The sequence below is a fragment of the Oryctolagus cuniculus genome, chromosome 1, assembly GCF_051225735.1.
Source record: "Oryctolagus cuniculus isolate XC-2025 breed Fujian yellow rabbit chromosome 1, ASM5122573v1, whole genome shotgun sequence".
NCBI classification, from domain to species: Eukaryota; Metazoa; Chordata; class Mammalia; order Lagomorpha; family Leporidae; genus Oryctolagus; species Oryctolagus cuniculus.
In genome coordinates this window covers 16,078,510-16,103,318 of record NC_142867.1, presented here as the reverse complement: position 1 = coordinate 16,103,318, position 24,809 = coordinate 16,078,510, and the positions used below count along the sequence as shown (strand labels likewise).

Below are 24,809 nucleotides of genomic sequence, written 5' to 3'. Positions count from 1 at the left end.
TGGCCTGGTAATAATGATGTCAGTTAGGATGCCTGCATCCTATTGGAGTGTCTGGGTTGCAGTCCGGCTGCAGCTCCTGATCCCAGCTTCCTGCTAATGTAGACACTACAGGCAGCAGGTACTGGCTCATGCACTTGAGTCTTTGCCACTCTGTAGTAGTCATGTTTTGTCTAAGCAGCATTTTACTTGTTATTGTTGATTTGTGTGTACAATTCTTCTTAAGTGCTGAAACTTAACTGAAAAGTGATCGCTGTTAAATATAAGAGTGGGAATAAGAGAGGGAAGAGATGTGCAGTTCGGGACATGCTCAAGCTGACTTACCTCAAACGGTAGAGTTAGAAACATACCAGGGGATTCGAATTCAATCCCATCGAGGTGGCATGTACCAATGCCATCTCACCAGTCCCAGTGATCAATTTCTGTTCACAACTGATCATAATGATAGGACTAAGAACCAAAGGGATCACATAAACAAGAATAGTTTCTGCAAATACTAGCTGATAGAATCAAAAAGGGAGAGAATGATCCAACATGGGAAGTGAGATACTCAGCAGACCCATAGAATGGCAAATGTCCTAACAGCACTCTGGCCTCATAATCAGCCCTTAAGGCATGCAGATCCGACTGAAAAGCCCATGAGAGTATTTCAGGCATGGAAAGCCAAGACACTCTGGGGGGGAAAAAAAAACCTAAATGAAAGATCTCCATGAGTGAGATCCCAGTTGAGTGGAAAGAATGGGTCATCAAAGAAGGAGGTACCTTTCTCTGAAGGGAGGAGAGAACTTCCACTTTGACCATGGCCTTGTCTAAATATGATCAGAGTCAGTGAACTCAGGGGGCTTCCATAGCCTTGGCAGCTCATGACAAGAGCCTAGGGTGATTACTGAGGCCATAAACAAGAGTGTCAATTGGTTAAGTCAACAACAGGAGTCACTGTGCACTTACTCCTCATGTAGGCTCTTTGTCCTTAATGTGCTGTACATTGAGATTTAATGCTATAACCAGTACTCAAACAGTATTTTTCACTTTATGTTTCTGCGTGAGAGCAAACTGTTGAAATCTTTACTTAATGTATGCTAAACTGATCTTCTGTATATACAGAGAATAGAAAATGAATCTTGATGTGAATGGAAATTGATCTTCTATATATAAAGAGAATTGAAAATGAATCTTGATGTGAATGGAGGAGGACAGGGAGCGGGAGAGGGGAGGGTTGTGGGTGGGAGGGAAGTTATGGGGGTGGAGCCATTGTAATCCATAAGCTGTACTTTGGAAATTTATATTCATTAAATAAAAGTTTAAAAAAAACAATTCCAATAAATATTAACATAAAATCTGTTTATATTTGGAGACCCAGAGTGGATCCAATCAGTGTTGGTGCTTAAAAAAAAATACAAGAAAACACCTTAATGATGGAAACAAACATCTAGAATTTGCAGCCCAGTAGAGTAAAAGTCTTCGTTTATCTGAGTGTGTGAAAGTATCTTAAATAACTAAAGTAACACTTGCTTTGTGGAGGGATTATAGAACGAGTAACTAGATTTATAATTTGTGCAGAGTTATTATGTACATGATGTGTACATATCAATCCACAAAAGCCCCAGGGCATCATTTTCAACAATAGCAATATTGTAAGTCTAACAACAGCAATATATGTGTATCAGGGAATATTTACTACAGACAGCTTCATCTTATCCTAGCCATATTAAAGATAAAATATATTCAAATTCTTAAACTGCTAAAATGGAGAACTGATTCATTATTCATATGTAAATATTTAGATTTGTTAATTCATTAATTAATTTCAAGATATTTATTATATACTTTGTGAGCATACATTTATGAACTGATAATTTATTTTTCAGTTTTACTCGCTCTATAAATGGAATTTATTTAGGAACCAATTTCTATCAAACACCCTTTTTACTGCCTCTTTTACATCTTTGTTCCTCAAACTATAGATAATGGGATTCATCATGGGAATCACAATGGTGTAGAATATTGACACTATCATGTCATGCTCCAAGGCATAGTTGGAACTTGGTCTCACATACATGAAGAGGATTGTCCCGTGATAAATGGATACTCCAGCTAGGTGAGAGCCACATGTAGAGAAGATTTTTCGTCTCCCTTCAGCTGAATGCATCCTCAGAATGGCCAACAGAATTAAACCATAGGAGATCAGGACAATCAGTATAGTGACTACCTCAATAGAACCCACAAAATAAAAGAGTAGAAGCTGGTTTATGTGGGTGTCGGAACAGGAAATTGCAAGGAGTGGAGGGATGTCACAGAAGACATGACGAATTTCATTGGGTCCACAAAAGGACAGACTAAATGTGGCCACTGTGTGGACAATAGCATGTAAAACACCGCCAACATAGGATGTGATGATGAGTGGTACATAGACCCTGGGTGACATGCTCACTGAGTACAGAAGTGGGTTGTAGATGGTTACATAGCGATCATAAGCCATAGCAGCCAAGAGAAAGCATTCTGTGGTTCCAAAAGTAACAAAGAGAAGCATCTGTGTTACACATGCAGCGAAAGAAATGGATTTATTTTCCGCTAGAAAATTGACCAGCATTTTAGGAGTGACGACTGTAGAATAGCAGGCATCCAAGAATGATAAAACACTTAGAAAATAGTACATTGGATTGTGAAGCCGAGAATCTCCTATGACCAACACAATGAGTCCTAAATTTCCTATCAGAGTAAAAAGATAGATTGATAGAAATATCAAAAATAAGAGGACTTGTAAACCAAAATCATCTGTGAAGCCCATTAATATAAACATGGTGACTTCGGTCATGTTCTTCAAGTGAGCCCTGAAGGAATACAAGTCTGATGCCATCTCTGAGATTTCAGTTACCATTTGGATATTCTGAAGGCAATTTCCAGTGACAACAGAGTCCATCGTATTAAATTCTCATGTTTGTGTGTCTGAAAAGCATAATGAAGTCCTTGCCAGTGAAGGGATTGGAAATGAATTAGTTGGATCCAAGTGGATGCCTTATTTCACTGTAATAAATTGAAAAATTATTTTTTTCATTTGTAGGCTAGATTGACCATGCTATAAAAACTCTGCCAACTTAATGAGTTTAATTTCCATTTTGTATTCTTTTGAAATTTCTTCCCCTTTCACACTACATTTTCTTAAAATTCACAAAGACTGTATAATCATCCTAGATTTCTATAAAGCCGATTGGATGACTTTCCTTATTGTCCCAAATTACAATAGGATGAAGCACACTTGCTTCATAAGTTTGGGTCAACTTTAAATGAGAAAAACAAATTGAAATTTATTTAACATTTAAATATTCTTAGATAATTAGAAATGAAGTAACTTACACTTAACTTTCAATTTTTTGATTGGGGCAACATTTAAGACCAAACCATTTCAATGGTAATTATCAAATTCCATCAGTACATGTCAATGAATGGAGAACAGAATAACACATGTTATTGTGGAGGGAGATATATTTTGTTGCAAACCAAATCAGCTTAGTCTTATCTTCTTTTGTTTGTTTTTATTTCTCAACTTCTTTTGTGAAATAAATGAGGATCCATTTTTAACCTCCACTTTCTTATCAGTTTTTCCAATTTTGACTTATACAAGAGTCAGATGTCTTATTTTAAGTTTTCGTTATGCATGCAAAGCTCTTAAGTGTATTTTTGAGATCTGTTTATATAAAATAAATCATAACCATTCTTTTAATTTTTATAGTTGTTATGGAATTTCTAAAACTAGGATTAAATAAATAATGCCCTTAATAACTGATAAGGTTCTTCAGAGGAGATGTTGCTAAAATAAGAAAACCACCAGATAATTTCCACAAATGTGCAAAAACAGAAAAAAGTTCAAAAGTCACTTGCATTTGGACAGAATGTCACTGTTATTGAAAGACAGATAGTGAATCTGCCATATTTGTGGGCAAGACGTGATCACGGTGAATTTTATTTTTCCTTCAAAGAGTCATTTACTAAAACATATGTAAGGGAGTCAAGTAACTGCTGTGCGTAGGGATGAGTTGCATTTAGGGATGTGAAATGCTGATAATTTTACATAAAACACAATTTATTTTTGTCATATTGAAGCTTCCACCCATCAAGAATATAAGGTAAAAGGCATCTTAAAACTCCTCTTAGGAGAAAGACACACAATTCCATTTTCCAAGCGAGGTTCTGGATCTGTGTGGATAGATAGGTTTTAGATCTAATACACTGGCTACAGAGCTGCCTACATGTGGGGTTAAAACAAACAAAATGCTCGTCTATTCTTAGGGAAGTATAAATAATAACTAAGCTAAACTTAGTTTATTTCTGTTTAAACAGACAACGTTGCATCACTCATGAACACACACAGATAACTTCTAATAATATCTAGTTTAGTGTCAGTTTTTACAGTATTAAATTTCGAATCTTTCAGTTAATAGTGCTTTACAAAGTTTGTAGATTAATACATCACATGTTGAATTTATTTTGATGTGAAAATGGTGGACATTTTTAATAATACATAAAAATGTATTGTGCAAAAGCTTTGAATGGATATCAAATTTTTTATGAATCTAAATAAAATCATATTTTAAATTTTATTCCTCAGGACTGACGTTGTGGTAAGTAAGTGAAGCCACCACTTACAATGTGTCGTAGCATTTGAGTGCCAGGTTCAGTTCTGCCTACCCCTCTTCCAAATCATCTTCTTGCCAATGTTCCTGGAAAGGCAGTGGATGATGGCACACCTACTTGGCCCCTGCACACAGTGGGAGATCAAGATGTAGTTCCTGGCTCTTGATTTTGGTCTAGCGTAGACTGGGTCTACAACCATTTGGAGAATGGGCATCTCTCTCTCTTTATCTCACTCTCTCTCTCTCTCTCTTTTGCAATGCCTTTTATAGAGGAAACGAATGAATTAAAAACAATATTTTCCACAGACGTTTAAAGTTCTTCCATATATGTGTATCACAAAAATATTTTAATATTTATTTATTTGAAAGGCAGAGTTTACACAGAGAGAGAAAGAAAGGAGACAGAGAATGGGGTGCCAGAGAGAGAGAAAGATGTTCTATTCGCTTGTTCACTCCCCAGATGGCAAAAACAGCCACAGCTGGGAGAGTTCTAAGCCGGGAGCCAGGAGTTTCTTCCTGGTCTCCATTGTAGGTGGGAGGGGACCAAGGACTTGGGTCTTCTTTCACTGATTTTGCAGGCACATTAGCAGGGAGCTGTATTAGAAATGGAGCATCTGAGACAAAACGGGCACCCATATGGGATGCCAATGTAGTAAGTGGGGGTTTTACCCAGTATACCACAACGCCTGCACCCAAAATATTTTTTACTTAAAAAGTTTTCCATTCTCTTCCCTGTCCCATTTTAAAAATTCATAAAGTCATACACAAATGTTTATCAAGTAAACACAGTGAAAATGAAAATATGTAACCACTTTTTAAAGTTACCAATATGTGGCACACTAATGAGTTTTTTTAAAAAATGTGTATTTATACACTAACATGCACAGGAGAAATTCCAGCTACCTTAAAGTTCTAATATATTCTTACTCAAGGAGCTTGAAAATAGAAAACTGTACAAAAAATAAAATTATATTTACACGCTCAACCCTGTATTAAAATTTCAGATTTATCACCTAGGGATTGTTATTTCTCTTTACCAATGAAATCTAAAATTGACCAGAATATCTATTGTTTTGTTCAGTTTGCAAACAAAATATCACTGCAGACAGCTTAGTGATGAGAGACACTAAAATATGCCTTATTAACCTTGTATTAAATAAAGATGAAAGGCACATACATGAAACATGACTTCCAGATGTTACTAAACTCCAATAAAACAAATAAAGAATAACAAAACCATTTTTCATCACAACATTGAGCAATTACTAGGTTCCAACATAGGATCTAAATATTTCTTTTAGGTATAAATACATTTGTTATATTTAATATATGTTAAAATATTATTCTATGGAAATTATACCTACTTAATCCCAATAGCATAGGGTATAGGATATAATGTGTTACTACCTTCTTCCCATGAGCCAGTCAGTTAAATAACTAGTATGCTTCATTAAACTAAAGAACACATTTATTGATGAGAATTTTCTAATAAGCTGTGATGCCTCTGATCTTAATGTAGAGTGTGTGTATTGTGTTCCTGTCCCATAAGAGCAATTTTCTAATTCACATTAGAGAATTGGAGGCATGGAGGCATTCGAGATAATTTGTGTGGGTTTAGGATCTTTAATGACCCTGCTGTTGAAACAGGCGTTTCTATCAACTAATACTTATGAATATTAGAATTGGTTGCATTAACATGTGTCTGACTTCATTTTGATAGAGACTGGAAAGACAAAACATAGAAAAAGGGTTTTTAACAAATCATAATCAATCTTAAACATCAAAATAAATCTGAGTTCCTCAGGCTTCTTACAGTGAGAGAACCTAAATTACCAGACACACACAGAAGCAGCATCCTCAACAGTGGGCTTAGAAGGAAAGCCACGACACCATTACGTTGCTACAGAGGATAAAAAGTTCTGCACAAATCACATCACATTTTCCACACAAAACACTGCAAATGAATGCATCCTTTTATAGATGAGAAAGCTGAGGCCAGCTAGACACACTATTGGAAAAAATTCAACACAGCTGGTAGCAGAATCAGGATTGGAGCCCATATTTCTCTGACCTCACACACTAAAATATCTTTATTTTTGCTTATGTTGATCATTGTGATGTGCCATAATTCTGAATTCATTTCCTCTGAAACAATACAAAATCACATCCTCACATATATGAATTCTTTCAAACCTAAGTAGACCATGAAACTGATAATACTAACAAAAACTGAAAGTGAAATCTAGATCAATTTCCTAAATAATAATTTACCCACATCCTTGCATAAAAAAATCAAAATCCAAAAATTGAATCTAACCAATATTTGTCTGGTAGTTAATTTTTCTCAATAGAGAAGTTTTTCTAAATTATCGATGTACCCAGAAATATGTGAGGAATTCTCATAATTTTCAATGCTACATACCATGGAAGGCACATGTGATCCCATTTTTTTTTGACAGATACAGTTAGACAGTGAGAGAGAGAGAGAGAGACAGAGAGAGAGAGAGAGAGACAGAGAGACAGAGAGAAAGGTCTTCCTTCCATTGGTTCACTCCCCAAATGGCCACTATGGTCAGAGATATGCCTATCCGAAGCCAGGAGCCAGGTGCTTCCTCCTGGTCTCCCATGAGGGTGCAGGGGCCCAAGCACTTGGGCCATCCTCCACTGCCCTACTGGGACACAGCAGAGAGCTGGACTGGAAGAGGAGCAACCGGGACTAGAAACTGGCACCCATATGGGATGCCGGCATTGCAGGTGGAGGATTAACCAAGTGAGCCATAGCACCGGCACATGATCCCATTTGTAATACAGGTTCAGTTAAGTGAATTCTTTTCTCTTGAACATCAATATACAGTCATATATAATCCTTTCACAATCAATGCTATAGCTTCTAAATATTTTGTAAGTGATAAAAGCTCTTTGACTTACTTTTGGAAATAAACTGTTTATTCAATTCAGTACTCTTAAACTGCTCATTCGATTCAGTACTCTGAATATCATGCATTTTAATTCTCAAATCATGATCTTAAGCTCATGTTGAAGACAACACGGATGCCCTAAGGGAAAGCATACTATCCTGTGAGACAGAAAGACATGAAGATAATTTTGCTTTATTCCCATGGCAAACAAGTGAATGATTTAGAGAAATGAATCACACAATAAAAATGATTGGCTGAGTATATATTGGACTCTGGTATAAAAAGATCCTTCAGTGCCAAAAGAAGGCATTGATTTGGAAAATAAATCTAATTAAGCTTGAAAGCTAATTATCTATGTGCCAGGGTCAGATATCTTCAGTGTTATGAACTCCAGTTTCCTATTCAAAACAGATGTTGTATAATTCTCTCAAAATCATGGAAATATGTACATAATGAGAAAATATGAAAACATTAACTATGACAGCATACATAATAATATTGCATACAAGAAAGTTTAGAAACAGAAATCTGAGTTTTAAAAGTCAACCTTTGGGGGCCAGCTCACTTGGTTAATCCTCCACCTGTGGCACCTGCATCCCATATGGGAGGCGGGTTCTAGTCCCAGTTGCTCCTCTTCCAGTCCAGCTCTCTGCTGTGGCCCGGGAAGGCAGCAGAAGATAGCCCAGGTGCTTGGGCGCTTGAATCCGCACTGGAGACCAGGAAGAAGCACCTGGCTCCTGGCTTTAGATCAGCACAGCGCCAGCCGTAGCAGCCATTTGGGGAGTGAATCAATGGAAAGAAGACCTTTCTCTCTGTCTCTCTCTCTCTCTCACTGTCTATAACGGTACCTGTCAAATAATAATAATAGTTAAAAAAGGTAACCTTTGTAGTTGTATGATGTTTTCTGTTTTTTTTTTTTATTCAGGATCCCATATGCTAATCTTTAGGTGTGTTTTTGTTATGTACATAATAAATTCTTCAAAGCATTGTGAAAAATACATAGCTAGCCAAAATAATGTAGCAAGTCACAACTGAAAGAAAAATTTTGCAAATGACACTTATGATAGAAGTTTGTTATTCCATATGTACCCAGAAACATTAAATTTCAATAATAAGGAAACAAACCACCCAATTAAAATTAAATTAAAATTATCAGATAACTCACTAAAGAATAACAGAGTCCAGCGCTGTGTCATGGCAGGTAAAGGCGCCTCCAGCAGTGCTGGCATCCCATATGGATGCTGGTTCAAGTCCCGGCTGCTACACTTCTGATCTAGCTCTCTGCTGTGGCATGGGAAAGCAATAGAAGGGAGCCCAAATGCTTGGGCCCCTGCACCCATGTGGGAGACCTGGAGGAAGCTTCTGGCTCCTGGCTTCAGATCTGTGCAGCTCCAGTCTTTGCAGCCAATTGGAGGAGTGAACCAACGGATGGAAGACCTCTCTCCCTCTGACTCCCCTTCTCTCTTTGTGTAACTCTGACTTTCAAATAAATAAATAAATCTTAACAAAAGAATAAATACCGATAGCAAATAAGCATATGAAATGATCACATCTCAAGCCTTCAGAAAAATTAGAATCAAAACAATGAGCAGAAACAAAAGAAACTGAAATTAAACAACAAAAGGAATTGATAGAGCACCTAAAAAGGAATCTATGGGAGTAAAATTGATGCTTTGAGATGCAATGAATTTTAGCAGAATTTGTCTGGACTATTGAGCAATGTTTTTTTTTTTTTCTTCATAGTATTTGTTAAACACTTTAGTGTAGGGTTAATCTTCTGAGTACAAAGTTAACTGAAAATACATCTTTGTAAAAAATAAGAATGGGAACAGGAGGAAGAAGGGTGGGAGCCTTGATGAGAAGGAAGTTGGAGTGGAAAGCATCACTATGTTCCTGAAAATGCATATAGGAAACACATAAAGTCTGTATACCTTAAATAAATTTTAAAAAAAAGCAGTTCAAAGGATCCACAAAACAGGAGCTAGCATTGTGGTGAAGCAGTTTAAGCAGCCATCTGCAATGCTGGTAATCACTTATGGATGCCAGTTCATGTCCTAGCTGCTCCACTTCTGATACAGATCATTACAAATTTGCCTGGGAAAGCAGCAGAAGACTGCCCAAAGTACTTGGGCCCCAGCTACCCCTGATGAAGACCTTTATGAAGCTCCTAAAAATCTTTAAAAATTCAACAAAACACAAAGCTTGTTTTTTGCAAACATGAGCAAAATAGACAAAGCTTTAGTCAGACTGCTAAAAGAGTAAAAACATGTAAATAAAATTAGAGATGAAAAAGAGGAATTACAACTAATGTCATAGAAAAATAAAAGCTCACAAAAAACACTATGAACAATAATATACTAACAAATAAGAAAGCCTTGAAGAAATGGATACATTCCTGGTACATAAACATACCAATATTAAACCCAGAAGATAGAGAAAATCTAAAAAACTGATAACACATAACAAGATTGGAATAGTAATTAAATTCTCCCATGAAAGAATAGCCCAGGATATAAGGGCCTTACAACTTAATACTATAAAACATTTAAAGAAAACTATTATCAATATTTTTAAAACTAATGTAACATACTGAAAAGCATGGAACTATGCCAGACTCTTTGTGAGTACAGCTTTCTCAATACCCAAAACAAATGATAAACAAACATAAAAAGAAAACAACAGACCTATATACTTGGTGCATATAATTGCAGACATTCCCAACAAAATATTAGCAATGTGATACAAAAGTACATCAAAAAGATTCATACTCCACTATCAAATGGGATTTATCCCAAGTATGCAAATGCAGTTCAACATTCACAAATCAATAGAAGTCATGAATCACGTCAGCAGAGTGAAGAACCACATGATAATCTCAACGGATGAAAAAACCATTTGATAGGATCCAATGTCTTTTCATGACAAAGTTCTCAAATTAGGTGTCGAGGGAACCTACTTCAAAATAATAAAATCTATGTATGACACACAGCCCATACCATACTGAATGAAAAAGAATTAAAGCATTTTCTTTCAGATTCAAAATAAGACATATGTGTTCACTTTCACCACTCTTACTGAATATAGTATTGGAAATATTAGCAAGAGCAATTACGGAAGAGAAAGAAAAAAAAGACAATTAAAAGAGGAAATAAAAGGCCAGTGCTGCGGCTCACTAGGCTAATCCTCTGCCTGCAGCGCGGGCACACGGGGTTCTAGTCCCGATTGGAGCACTGGATTCTCTCCTGGTTGCTCCTCTTCCAGTCCAGCTCTCTGCTGTGGTCTGGGAGGGCAGTGGAGGATGGCCCAAGTGCTTGGGCCCTGCACCCACATGGGAGACCAGGAGGAAGCACCTGGCTCCTGGCTGTGGATCTGAGCAGCATGCCAGCCGCAACGCGCCGGCCATAGCAGTCACTTGGGGGGTGAACCAACAGATAAAGGAAGACCTTGCTCTCTCTCTCTCTCTCTCTCTCTCTCTCACTATCTAACTGTGCCTGTCCAAAAAAAAAAAAAAAAAAAGAGGAAATAAAAATATCCATGTTTACAGATGATGTGAGAAGACATAGAATCCACCAAAATGTCCTCTTATCAAGAGAATAAACAAAATTAATTAATAGGAAATTCTCTCTCTCTATTCCCCTCCACACATAGAAACAGATGCATACACATACAATGGAATACTATTCAGCCATAGAAAGAATGAATTTTGGGGCCGGCGCTGCGGCTCACTAGGCTAATCCTATGCCTTGCGGCGCCGGCACACCAGCTTCTAGTCCCGGTCGGTGCACTGGATTCTGTCTCAGTTGCCCCTCTTCCAGGCCAGCTCTCTGCTATGGCCGGGGAGTGCAGTGGACGATGGCCCAAGTGCTTGAGCCCTGCACCCCATGGGAGACCAGGAGGAAGCACCTGGCTCCTGGCTTCGGATCAGCGTGATGCGCCGGCCACAGCGCACCGGCTGCAGCGGCCATTGGAGGGTGAACCAATGGCAAAAGGAAGACCTTTCTCTGTGTCTCTCACTGTCCACTCTGCCTGTCAAAAAAAAAAAAAAAAAAAAGAATGAATTTTTGTTATTTGCAACAACAGGGATAGAACTGAAGGTGATCATAGTAAGAGAAATAAACCAGACACAAAAGATAAACACTACATGTCTCCCTTATGTATGAAAGCTACATTTTCAATTTTATCTGAGTAAGATTATATAATTAAAAAAATTACATAGCTTTTTTATTATTTTCTTTTCTCTGTGATTATAGTATTTTTATTGTATTCTCTTTTTAAAATGATTTAATTATTTATTTGAAAGTCAAAGTTACATACAGAAAGGAGAGGCAGAAAGAGGTCTTCCATCCACTGGTTCACTCTCTAATTGGCCGCAATGACCAGTGTTGTGTTGACTTGAAACCAGGAGCCAGGAGCTTCCTCTGGGTCTTCCCATGTGGGTGCAGGGGCCTAAGGACCTGGGCCGTCTTCCACTGCTTACCCAGGCCATAGCAGATAGCTGGATCAGAAGTGGAGCAACAGGGACTTGAAACAGCTCCCACGTGGAATGCTGGCACTGCAGGCTGAGGCTTTACCCACTAAGACACAATGCCAGGCCCTATTGTATTTTCATGCTACCTTAGTTAATATCTTCCATATCTAACCTGAGTATTTATATTTTGTATATAAAAAATATATATATATATATCTTCTAAATTACAGGGTTAGGTATAAACAGGGTGTGAAAAGCAGTTTAAGGAAGATAAGTCAGAATAATAAACCAAAAACTAGAAATAAACTAGAAATCATAAATTGAGCAATTATGAAAACTATATTTTTAAAATGTAATTGTAAAATACATGAATAAGTAATAACCATATAATTTAAAAATACAAAGTAGAAAATAGATGTATAGAGAATTAAGAATTGAAACAATTAAAAGCACAGAAGAATAATTTTCAAAATATTAAAATCATGACCTAAAGCTGGAAAAAAAATCACATTTATTATTTTTTTTGGAAAATCACTTTGAACTCAACAGTTTACCATCTGAACAGAGTAAATGTGCAATGTATAGATGATTTTAAATTCTTTTGCTAGATTCCACTAGATTCATGATGATTTTACCTTATTACATTTTACCATGTTTACCAACATATTGCAACATTGAATGGCTTATATTGACAACATGAGGAAATTCAACCTCAGGTTAAAGTGTAACTGAAGGTCCAACTCTAAGATTATATCTCACATTTTAAGATATTGTACATGGTATCAAAATGTTAAAAGTTTTTAAAATTAATAGTTGTAAATAGAGGCAAAATAATTCTATTCATTTTATAAATGTCAGCCTGTAACTTTTCCTGAGCCATTTACTAGATGGTTGAACAAATCATCATCTTGTTAATTTAAATATAAAATAATTGGATAATGTCCCCCTTGGGCAATCTCCTGTGGGTTTCGTCAGCAGTTCAGTAAGTGCATATAAACCATTTAAATGAAGCATATTCATTATGAAAGCACACCTGCATTTGCTGTTCTACAGGTAAGATAAATTTTAAAACCACTAGAAAATATTTTGGAAGACTTAAACTCAAGGTTAAATATGTTAGCTATAAAACACAAACTATGGAGTCATTCGTGAATAGGATGCATGCATGTCATTCAAACAAATCTCTCCTAGGAATCCAAAACCAACACTTCCTAGAAAAGAAAGTAGAAAACACTTTGTATGTTTACATAGACCAACAAGAATTCCAACCATACAGTGTAGATTATGCTTGTGTTTCCCAATGGAAGAAGTTAAAAGCACTGGAATTATAAGGAATCAAGAATTTCCAGAGTTCCAGAACATGTTCAACTTATGAAAATATAACATAGTTCATGTTTTTTTTTACCATGTGAAAAGAATCTCAAAAATTTTAAAGTTTATTTGCTAATTACATAATCTACAAATCACTCCAGATATTATTATTTCTGTTTCTGCAATCTCAATATTTTAAAGTCATCCAAATAGATCAAGAAGCATTTTTTTTTTTAACATTCCACAGGAGATTGTGGGGTGCGACGATGTAACAAATACTGTGAAGGTATATCTGATATAGGGCAGGGAAAAGTGTGATGACTTTATGAGCTAGGAAGGAAATATGGTATTGAATCTTGCCTATAGCACTTATTAGCTGTAAGAGTTTCTACAAAGATGAAAAACAGTCATGTCCTCAGAATTCTATTCCCATTGCAAATGTTCAATAAATGGCTGTAAGTCTTAATTTCTATCTTTGTAAATTTATTGTTGTAATACCACATCCAAGATATTTAGGGTTTTCTGCCATCTATTATAATTTAATATCTATATGTAGTTTTACAAAACTTTTAAATGTTGATTTTACATTCTAAAATTTTTCATGTATCATAGCAATTTTCTCTTGAAAACTCCAAGTTTTTCATGACTTACTCAAATCCAGTAAGTTTTATTTTACAATTCAGGAGAATGCTATTTTCTATAGATATTTAGTGGAAATGCTTAACACTGTGGTTTTTCACTTCTTCATTTGTCCAAAGAAAATTAAATGTACAACACTTTAGCTAATGGAATTGTGGAAAATGTGCGTGTATTTGGTTATCAGAGAGAGAGAGGTCTTCCATCTACTGGTTCAATTCCCAATTGGCTGCAACAGTTGTAGCTGGACCCATCTGAAGCTAGGAGCCAGGAGTTTCTTCTGGGTCTCCCACATGAGTGCAGGGCTCAAGCACTTGGGCATCTACTATTGCTTTGTCAGGCCATAGCAGAGAGCTGGACGGGAATCCGAGAAGTTGGGACTCTAACTGGTGCCCAAATGGGATGCTGGCACTGCAGGTGGCGGCTTTACCCACTACACCACAGTACTGGCACGCAATAATGCTCTCTTTCTTTAGGACACTAGATTATAGAAAATAATTTCTTGCATTTGCTGAAATAACAATTTTGAATTTTATTTCTCTGTTTTGTTCACTGATACAACATCTCATATGTTAAGACGTCAGAAACAAATGTTTAGCACATAACTTGGTTTCTTAATATGGTTTAATATAAAGGAAGCTAAATAGAATACATTGGTGAGTTAACTGACAAGATGGTTTGGGAAGTGGCATGAGCTCACAATGAGGGAACATCCATACCATCCTTTTATTCTGCAGGAAGTGGCATCAACACTTGAAGGGCCATCTTTCATTGTCTACTGTTCTACTGCTGGGACATTATGCATTGCCAAGAAATATGCATGAAGACGTAGCTTGCATTCCATTGAATCAGTTTATTGTTTCTTCAGTGCGTGGTAATGTGTACTGTTGTATATGAGCATCATCAGAGTTGCTTTAAGAGACATCAACATGAATAATGGCACGGAAGTTACCATGTTTGTACTGAAAGGCTTCACAGACAACTGGGAACTGCAGATTATCTTCTTTTTCCTGTTTCTAGCAATATACCTTTTCACTCTCATGGGAAATTTGGGACTGATTGCATTGGTCATTGGAGATTTTCGGCTCCACACTCCCATGTATTACTTCCTGAGCGTGTTGTCATCCGTGGATGCCTGCTTGTCCTCAGTTATCACACCAAACATGTTAATAGATTTTGTGTCAAGAAGTAAAGCTATTACATTTCTGGGATGTGCAGTGCAGTCATTTCTCGCTATTACTTTTGGGACCACAGAATGCTTTCTCTTGGCTGCCATGGCTTATGATCGCTATGCAGCCATCTACAATCCACTTCTGTACTCAGTGAGGATGTCACCCAGTGTCTATGTGCCTCTCATCATTGCCTCGTACATTGGAGGCATTTTGCATGCTGTTGTACACACAGAGTCCACATTTACCCTAACCTTCTGTTCATCCAATGAAATTAGCCATTTCTTTTGTGATATTCCTCCTCTCCTTGCTATTTCCTGTTCTGACACCCACAAAAACCAGTTACTACTCTTCTACTTTGTGGGCTCTGTTGAAATAGCCACTATCTTGATTGTCCTGACCTCCTATGGTTTCATTCTCTTTGCTATTCTGAGGATGCATTCTGTTGAAGGCAGGAAAAAAGTCTTTTCTACATGTGGGTCTCACCTCACTGGAGTGTCTGTTTTTCATGGGACACTCCTATTCATGTATGTGAGACCAAGTTCAAACTATGCTCTGGAACATGACATGATAGTGTCAATATTCTACACCATTATAATTCCCATGTTGAATCCCGTTATCTACAGTTTGAGAAATAAAGATGTGACAGAGGCAATAAGAAGAGTATTTGGAAAAATCAGAATATAATAAAGTGCAATTTTAACATTAAACATTAAATTGAAAAAAGTTAAGCCTGTTATTTAGTTTTTCAGTATCTAAAGCTATGATGAAAATGTTTTCCTTTTGTCAGTTGTTGTTTCTCTCTTCTTAATAGAACATTTAAAATAAAGATCATAGTTAATATTCTACCTACACTGTTTTGTAATGTGTAAGAAAACTGTATCTTTCATTTGCTCCCTACTATATTTTCACACACACACACATAAGCACACATACAGACATACACACACAGACAAGGTGTGTATATACAGGGCTGACATTGCGGCACTGAAGATTAAGCTTCCACTTGTAATACCAGTATCTCATAGCAGTGTCCTTTTTTGAACCTCAGCTCCTCTGCTTACAGTCAAGATTCCACCTAATGTGCCTAGGAAGGCAGCAGTAGAAGGTCCAATTACTAAGAATACCGACGCTCAGGTGGGAGACCAAGATGAAGTTCCTTGCTGTTGTCTTCAAATGGGCTCAGTCTTGGCTATAGCTTAGCCCAGCCTAGGCTATTTTTTTTTTTTTTTTTTGACAGGCAGAACGGACAGTAAGAGAGAGAGAGAGAGACAGGTCTTCCCTTTGCCCTTGGTTCACCCTCCAATGGCCGCCGCAGCTGGCGTGCTGCAGCCTGTGCACCACGCTGATCCGATGGCAGGAGCCAGGTATTTATCTTGGTCTCCCATGGGGTGCAGGGCCCAAGTACTTGGGCCATCCTCCACTGCACTCCCGGGCCACAGCAGAGAGCTGGTCTGGAAGAGGGGCAACCGGAACAGAATCCTGCTCCCCGACAGGGACTAGAACCGGGTGTGCCGGCGCCGCAAGGCGGAGGATTAGCCTAGTGAGCCGCGGCACCGGTCAAGCCTAGGCTATAATAGCCATTTAGGGATTAAACCAGAATATGGAAGATATCTCCCCACATTGCCACAAACTCTCTGCCTTTCAAATAAATAGCTAACTGTATATTTATATATGTATTTATATATTTAAATGGTATGCATGCACTTGTACACAAATACGCCATTATTCATTGTATTATTTTGATAGTGTGGCCATTAAAAAATAACACACTTAATAGCACACTTTATGTCTTAGCCACCAAAAACTCATTTTCTCCTGGTTTCTGGAGGCTAGTTGTCCACAATAAAGATGTAGCTGATTTTCATTCTCCCGTAGTTCATAGATTCCTCCATAGTTCATAGATCCCCACAGGCTCCTCTACTCTTCTCTTCTAACAGTGACACCATGCATGTTGAGTTAAGGCCAATCCAAAAGTCCTCTTTGCAAGCAGTTACCTTTCTGAACACAGTCCTGTTTGGAGGTACTGGAGTTAAGGATCAACTTCAACACAAACACATGCTATATGTTATCTGGATGTTCAACACCTAAAATATTTTTATCTTTTATTTCTATAAATCTAAAATTCCTTAAGTTCCATTAATCCAAATATAAACACATATATGTGTGTATATATATATATATACACACACATATATACACTATGCTTCCAATCTGATTGACTTGATTAAATATCATTTGAAAAGTTACAAAATTATGTAATAAACAAGTCCACATCACTCTACATGAAGTTCCTGGTTACTCATTCCAATTCAAAACAATGGCTCCAGTCCTAGGTCTGTGCATTTGGAGAAGTCTGATGATAAGTTGTGGCTCAGATATCTTAGGGAATGTGTTCATGTTCCCAAGAATCATTACTGTATTGATTTTTTTGTAGGGTAAATTTCTTCCCCCTTTATTTTACCTTACAAAACATTGGCCTAAAAACTGGTGTTGAATTTCTTGTGAAACATAGATAAGGTACTAGTACTTCTCAAAATATACCTAAAGTCAAGAACAACAAAGAAATGTGCAACACAGAGTAAAGAAGAACATGCTGACAGATTTGGCTCTTCTCAGAATCACTGATCTTTATACCATGCTCTGAAAGCCTTGCTCTTATTCAACTTTGGGAACTACAGTTTTTGATGAGAAGCTCTTAGAGATGCCCACATTCTTCATTCTACAGATTTCAGAGTGAAGGTTCAGAATATGGTCTCGATCATGTTTCTATTCAAACTTACTTCTGAAAAGTAACTTTCATTGCCAAGGTGCATCTCCTTTAAACAGGAAGTCACTGTGTCCTCCAGGTATTCCTGCTTCCCTTCGCCTCCCTCTCTGTCCTTTTCCCGTCTTTGCCTTCCTGCTCTCCTTCTTTTCTCTTTATTATTTATCTTTAATTTTTCCTGCTATTAATTATTTTTAAAAAATAATTCTCTTCTAAGGATTGCAGTTATCTCTTCATTCCAACAGGACTTGTGTTTTCTTAGAAAATAAAGTACAATATCAGGATACTTACCTAAAGGGAATTATGAAGTGTGTGAAAGCATCTCCAGAGTACACATGCAGAGAATCATGTTTACAACATGCTACTCTGTATTTTTGTGCATTTGCTCCCTCTGCCTGGAAAGCTCTCCCCTAGTTTTCATGTAGTTCCTCCCATAACAATACCTTCTTAGTTGTGGGGAGCAACTCGGACTAGACTGTTACTGGAATTAACTTATTCTATGCATCTGCTCTCCCACAATATGGCGCTGGGAGAGGAGGAAATAGCTTCTACACAGCTGCCTCCAGTTCAACCAATAAACAGCAGGACCTGCTCCTGATTGGAAGAGAGCAGCGTACTCGGCTTGTGGGTAGCAGAGTTGGGATTGGTGGAAGAGGACTATAAAGGAGGAGAGAGACAACATGCACCAGGAACATCTATCTGAAGGAACACCTGTGCAGCCCCCGAGAGAGCTGGCCGGCAGTGTGCCGCTCCCCCGCGGAAGTGGGGAAAGTGGCAGGGGGAACCGCCCTTCCACGGAGGTGGAAGGGTCAGTAGCCAACCCGGGAAGAACCAGCAGCAAACCCGGGAAGGGCCGAGCAGACAAAAGAACAGCGCAGGGTCCTGTGTCGTTCCTCCACGAAGAGGGGGAGCGACACTTAGTGAGGACATCACTGATTTCATTGTGTGCTTACAATTTATTTCTTTTGCATCGATTGATGATTCTCCTTTCTAAATGATAACAATTACACTTATCACATTTTATAGAACACACTATTTATATTTCTTATATTAGGTAAATGATTTCCTGAGTCTAGAACAATGTCTCATACATTTATTTCTCAGCAAATTTTCATTTAATGAATGAATATCTTAGCATAGCAACTTTCAAAAATAACATTTCTTTCAATTAAAGGATGCACAAAGAACAGATACTACATACATATTAGTTATTTTTAGGATTTATTTTCTCTTTACATTTCCCATTTCCCTCCATTATCTTATTCTGCTTTTGTTTTGAGCTTTCTGAATTGCAAATTTCCTAAAACAGTATATTAGTTCCATATAAAATATAGTTTAGTTTATATATCCTTAATCAATATATTTTGTTATTTTTTGTCTTCAATTTAGGAATACCTCCATAATTTATTTCTAATCGCTTAAATGGAATAGTTTGAAAACATTGTTTTTAATTTTGTTTCTAATTCCCAAACATAATGTAGATCATATTATTTGCTTTATCAGATTTCCTTTTAGGATAATAAATAAAATTCTTCATAGTTGCTTCACATACTGTTGAAAGAGAATTATGTCTTAATTGGGGTAACAATTGAACATAAACCAATAAAAGCAATCATTTGAACAGGTTGTCTTCTCTTTCTATTACAATGGTGTGTTGACTGAAAATATATATTAGAGATGCATTAGGTTTCTTCCCTAAATTTAAAATATTTCCACCTATTCTCTTTTTACATCTCCTGTATGACAAATTTCCTGATTTAGAATATTGATTACAGAAACTCTCTGGATAAATTTTTAAATTTTCTTTTTTTAAACTTTTATTTAATAAATATGAATTTCCAAAGAACAGGTTATGGATTATAATAGCTTTTTCCCCCCATAACTTCCCTCCCACCCATAACCCTCACATCTCCCACTCCCTCTCCCACTCCATTCACATCAAGATTCATTTTCAATTATCTTTAAATACAGAAAATCAATTTAGTATATATTAAGTAAATATTTTTCAAACAATGTATTTTAATTACATTGTTGTCAAAGGCATAAAGCTCATGTGATAAAGAGGTCAACAAATAAAATTTAAAAAGATGAACGGGAAGAGATGGCAGAACAGGGGAAGGGCGTAGTGCTCCAGGTTAAGAGTATATATTAAAAAAAAGAAGAAGAAGAAAAGAAAAAAGTAGAGGAAGTGCATTCTTCTGAGGAGAGTAGGAGACAAAACCACAGTGGTTATTCTGCAGGAGCAAGAGAGACACCATGGATCTGTGTGGAGGGTGCAGACGCACAGCGCAAGCATGGACACAACACACAACACCAGCAGCCAAGAGCTGGAAAAATGCCAGTTTCGGAGAGTGAGGTGAGATCAGACTTCAGCAGCTCTTGCCACTGATGATATAACAGAGGGAGAGCATGGCATGATTGCAGCCTGGAGCACTAAAGGGGATATGGTAGCATCTGACAATAAAAAAGTAAAAAGGAACATGTTTCTCTCACTCTATCCTCTTCCCATTAAGGTGCCTGGCAACCAGATGAGATAGGGTAGGTGCCATTTTGGGCATAACAGCAGCTCTGGGAACAAGAGGTCATTTTGTTAGCAATAGTGTTGGCAGCAGCCAGAGTGCATGCACCTGGTAACCAGCAGGAGGAAGGCAACATTGTGAAATCAGTAGTGGCTGTGGCCGCTGGCTCTTATGTATGCTTGTGATTCAGGGATTCTACCAGAGGGAAAAATCCACATTCCCTACTGGCTCTGAGTCTGGTTAGGAAAATTGAGAGGAGAATCACAAGCTGCAGGTCTCAAACCATCTAGGCAGAACACCCAAAGGCAGCTGAATCTGGGAACATCTCTGCCTCTCTGGATGAGATGGGCTAATGGAGTGGACTGATCCTCTACACCTCTTGATTGTGGGAGCCCAGTGTGCTGAGACTGTGGGAACACTGATTGCACGAGAGGGCTCAGGTGTGGCTGGGTCTCAGGGCAGTCGATGTGAGTGGCTCCATAACTTAGAACTCCCTGATTGCCAGGAGTGGCTCATTGCAATGGGATCCGTGCTCACACTGAGTACTACACAGATCCTTTGGGTGGTCCATAGCAATGTGGATGAGTATTGTACCCACTGTGGACTAACACCAGGGCATTGATCATCTTGGAAGACTACAGGTGAGAGTGTGAATATGCCAACAGAGGTGATCACATCCTACTTTCTGCTATAAAAGCGGATATCTAACATGCCCAACTTGGGTGTCACTCTAGATACTCACCCCCTCATGAAGCATTGCCCAGAGCTCTCTGGCCACACCAAGCACACACTTTTGTGTATTCACTGAAAGGCCAGACACTCCATTAAGCCAGAAATTCAAGGTTCAAATACAAAAGACATCAGAGGAAATAAACCAAGTATTTTTCAAAAATGCCTATTAAAAATGCAGAAATTGAAGAAACAAGAATAAGGAAGACAGCATGACCCACCAAAGGAAAACAACCACACATGAATATTAGAATGTGAAGACAAAGAGATTGATGAAATATCTGAAAAAGAATAAAAAAGATTACTCATAGGATTATTCAAACACAATGAGGCAAATTCATAAATTAAAAATCCATACATGACATGAGTGAAAAATAAAATTTTCCCATGAGATAGAGATTTTGAGGAGAAATCAAAATGAAATATTAAAAAATAAGAATACAGTATATCAAATAAAAATACAGTGGAAAGTCTTAAAAAACAGACTTTGAAAGGCAGAAGAAAGAATATCTGAGTTAGAACACAAATCTGCAAATGTAAGACCGAAAAAAGAACAAGAAATTATAAAAATTAAGCAGTGTTTGAGCTTTATAGGATACTACCAAATGACCCAACATGCGAGTCTTAGGAGTTCCTGAAGGTGTGGAAAGAGAGAATGCATTAAAAGGGATATTCATTGAAATAGTCACATAAAATTTGCCTAATTTTGAGAAATAAATTGATGTCCAAATACACTAGACACAGTGCTCCTTACAGACATAAATGAGTCTTCTTCACCATGACACATTATAGTTAAATTATCAACAATAAAGCATAAAAAAGATTCCAAAATGTGCATTAGAGAAACATCAGATTACTTTAAAAAGATGTTTAACTTGACACAAAGCTGTCTGCTCATCATAAAACCTACAGATTAGGAGGAAATGGAGAGACATAGTCCAAACCTTAAGAGAAACAAAAGGGCTGGCGCCATGGCTCACTCGATTAATCTTCTGCCTGTGGCACTGGCATCCCTTAAGGGTGCCAGGTTCTGGTCCAGGTTGCTCCTCTTCCAGCCAAGCTCTCTGCTGTGGCCTGGGAGGGCAGTGGAGGATGGCCCAGGTATGCCCAGGAAGCACCTGGCTCCTGGTTTTGGATCGGTGCAGCGCCAGCTGTAGCAGCCATTTGGCGGGTGAACCAATGGAAGGAAGACCTTTCTCTCTGTCTCTCTCTCTCTCATTGTCTAACTCTACCTGTCAAATAAAAAAGAAAAAGAAAAAAAAAAAAGACTCATCTGTTTGCAGCCTGTATGAAACACACTTCATGAACAAAGGTATGGGCAGACTGAAAGTGAAAGGATGAAAAAAGATATTCCTTGATAACAGAAAGAAGAAACAAGCAGGTATAGCTATCCTAATATCAGCAATAACTTTTAAAACTAGGACAAGCAACTAGTTTTCTTTCCTTCTGTATTCAGATCAACAGTGATACCATTTAATAATTTATCTGTTTTGGAACATTTTATTCATTTTTATTAGTAAGCTGATATTAAACTGGTATTAATTAAAAAAAGGAAAACTTTACGCAAATTGGGTATAGAAAGAACATTCCTCAACACAATCAAGGCAATTTATGACAAACCCACAGCCAACATCTTATTGAATGGAGAAAAGTTTGAAGCATCCCCACTAAGATCTGGAAGCATGTAAAGATGCCCACTCACAGTTGCTATTCAATATAATCCTGGAAGTTTTAGCCAGAGCCATAATCAAGAAAAATAATCGAAGGATAAAAATTGAAAAGGAGGAAGTCAAACTACTCCTATTTGCATATGACATGATTTTATATATATGAACATCAGTAGCCTTTGTATACACAGTCACTGTCGTGGCTGAGAAAGAAATTCTTAGAATAATCCCATTCACAAAAACCAAAAAAATTATTAAATACTTTGGAATACATTTAACTACGGAGGTCAAGGATCCCCAAGATGAATATTATAAAACATTTAAGAAATAAATGAAGACACAAACCTTGGGGAAATGTTCCATGTTCATGGATTGAAAGAACTGATATAACTAAACTGTGTATAATATTGAAAGCAATTTATGAATTCCATGTGATCATAATCAAAATATATTCTTCTCACATCTAGAAAAATGCTGCTAAAATTTATATGAAAACACAAGAGGCTCTGAATAGCAAAGGAGCAATCTTTTACAACAGAAACAAAGCTGGAGGCTTCATAATATCAAATTTCAAGACATACTACATGGAAGTTATAATCAAAAGAGCCTTGTACTGCCAAAATAAATGCACATGTATGTCAAGGGAACATAATAGAATCTCCAGAAATCAATCCACATATATCAATCAAATTATTTTTTGACAAAGGTGCTAAACTCAATCCCTGGAGCAAGGACAGTCTCTTCAACAAATGGTGCTGGGAAAATGGGATCTCCACGAGCAGAATATGTAGCAAGAACCCTACATTACCTCTTTCACAAAGATCCATGCAAAATGGATTAAAGATCTAAATCTAGCACCAGATATCTTCAAATTACTGGAGAACATCTGGGAAACTCTGCAAAACATTGGCATAGGCAAAGATATCTTGGAAGAGTCCCCAGAAGCATTGGCAATCAATGCCAAAATTGATAAATGGGATTGCACCAAGTGGAGAGGCTTCTGCAATACAAAAGAAACATTCAGCCCAGTGAAGAGGCAACGTACAGATGGGAGAATATATCTGCAAACTATGAAACCTGTAAACGATTAATATTCATAATCTAAAAAGAGATCAATAAATTCAACAACAAGACAAACAATCCATTTAAATCATGGGCAAAAGATTTGTACAGGTGTTTTTCAAAAAAGGACAATGAAATGGCCAACAGATACTTGAAAAATGCTCAGGATCACAGGCCATCAGGAAAATACAAATCAAGACATCCATGAGGTTTCAAGTTACTCCAGTTAGAATGCCTGACATACCGAAATCAAGAAATAGCTTGTGTAGATGTGGGGGGAAATGGACCATAATCTGCTGTTGGTGGGAATGTAAACTGTTGTAGCCATAAGAAAGATAGTATGGAAAAACTCAGAAATCTGAAAATAGATCTACCATATGACCCAGAAATCTCATTCCTAGGAATTTACCTAAACAAAATGAAATCAGCATATGAAAGAGTAATCTGTAACCCCCGCTCATGTTCACTGTGGCTGAATTCATAATAGCTAAGATATGGAATCAACAAATACTTCCATCAGCTGATGACTGGGTAAAGAAATCCTGTTTTTTTGTTTGTTTGTTTGTTTCCACAAAACGGATACAACTAGAAACCATTATATTGAGTGAAATAAGCCATTACCGTGGCTGGCACCATGGCGCACTGGGTTGATCCTCCTCCTGTGGTGCCCGCATTCCATGTGGGCACCGGTTCTATTCCCAGTTGCTCCTCTTCCAGTCCAGCTCTCTGCTGTGGCCTGGGAAGGCAGTGGAGGATGGCCCAAGTGCTTGGTCCCTGCACCCGCATGGGAGACCAGGAGGAGGCACCTGGTTCCTGGCTTCAGATGGGCCCACCTCCAGCCGTTGCAGACCACTTGAGGAGTGAGCTAGAAGAAGGGAAGCCTTTCTCTCTGTCTCTCTCTCTCATTGTCTATAGCTCTTCCTGTCAAATAAATA

The 24,809-nt window shown here is 37.6% G+C and overlaps 2 protein-coding genes across 2 annotated transcripts; one reads left to right on the top strand and one right to left on the bottom strand.

Moving 5' to 3' along the window:
• Window positions 1–1,876: 1,876 nt before the first annotated feature.
• Window positions 1,877–6,871, bottom strand: LOC100347209 (olfactory receptor 5T9). Its single transcript, XM_002708930.3, has 2 exons — window positions 6,859–6,871; window positions 1,877–2,802 (listed from the first exon to the last, which is right to left on the bottom strand). The coding sequence occupies exon 2, from the start codon at window positions 2,795–2,797 to the stop codon at window positions 1,877–1,879; it is 921 nt and encodes a 306-aa protein (XP_002708976.3). The 5' UTR covers window positions 2,798–2,802; window positions 6,859–6,871.
• An 8,007-nt stretch (window positions 6,872–14,878) lies between these two features.
• Window positions 14,879–15,817, top strand: LOC100347462 (olfactory receptor 5T7-like). Its single transcript, XM_002708931.3, has one exon. The coding sequence runs from the start codon at window positions 14,891–14,893 to the stop codon at window positions 15,815–15,817; it is 927 nt and encodes a 308-aa protein (XP_002708977.2). The 5' UTR covers window positions 14,879–14,890.
• The last annotated feature ends 8,992 nt before the right edge of the window (window positions 15,818–24,809 follow it).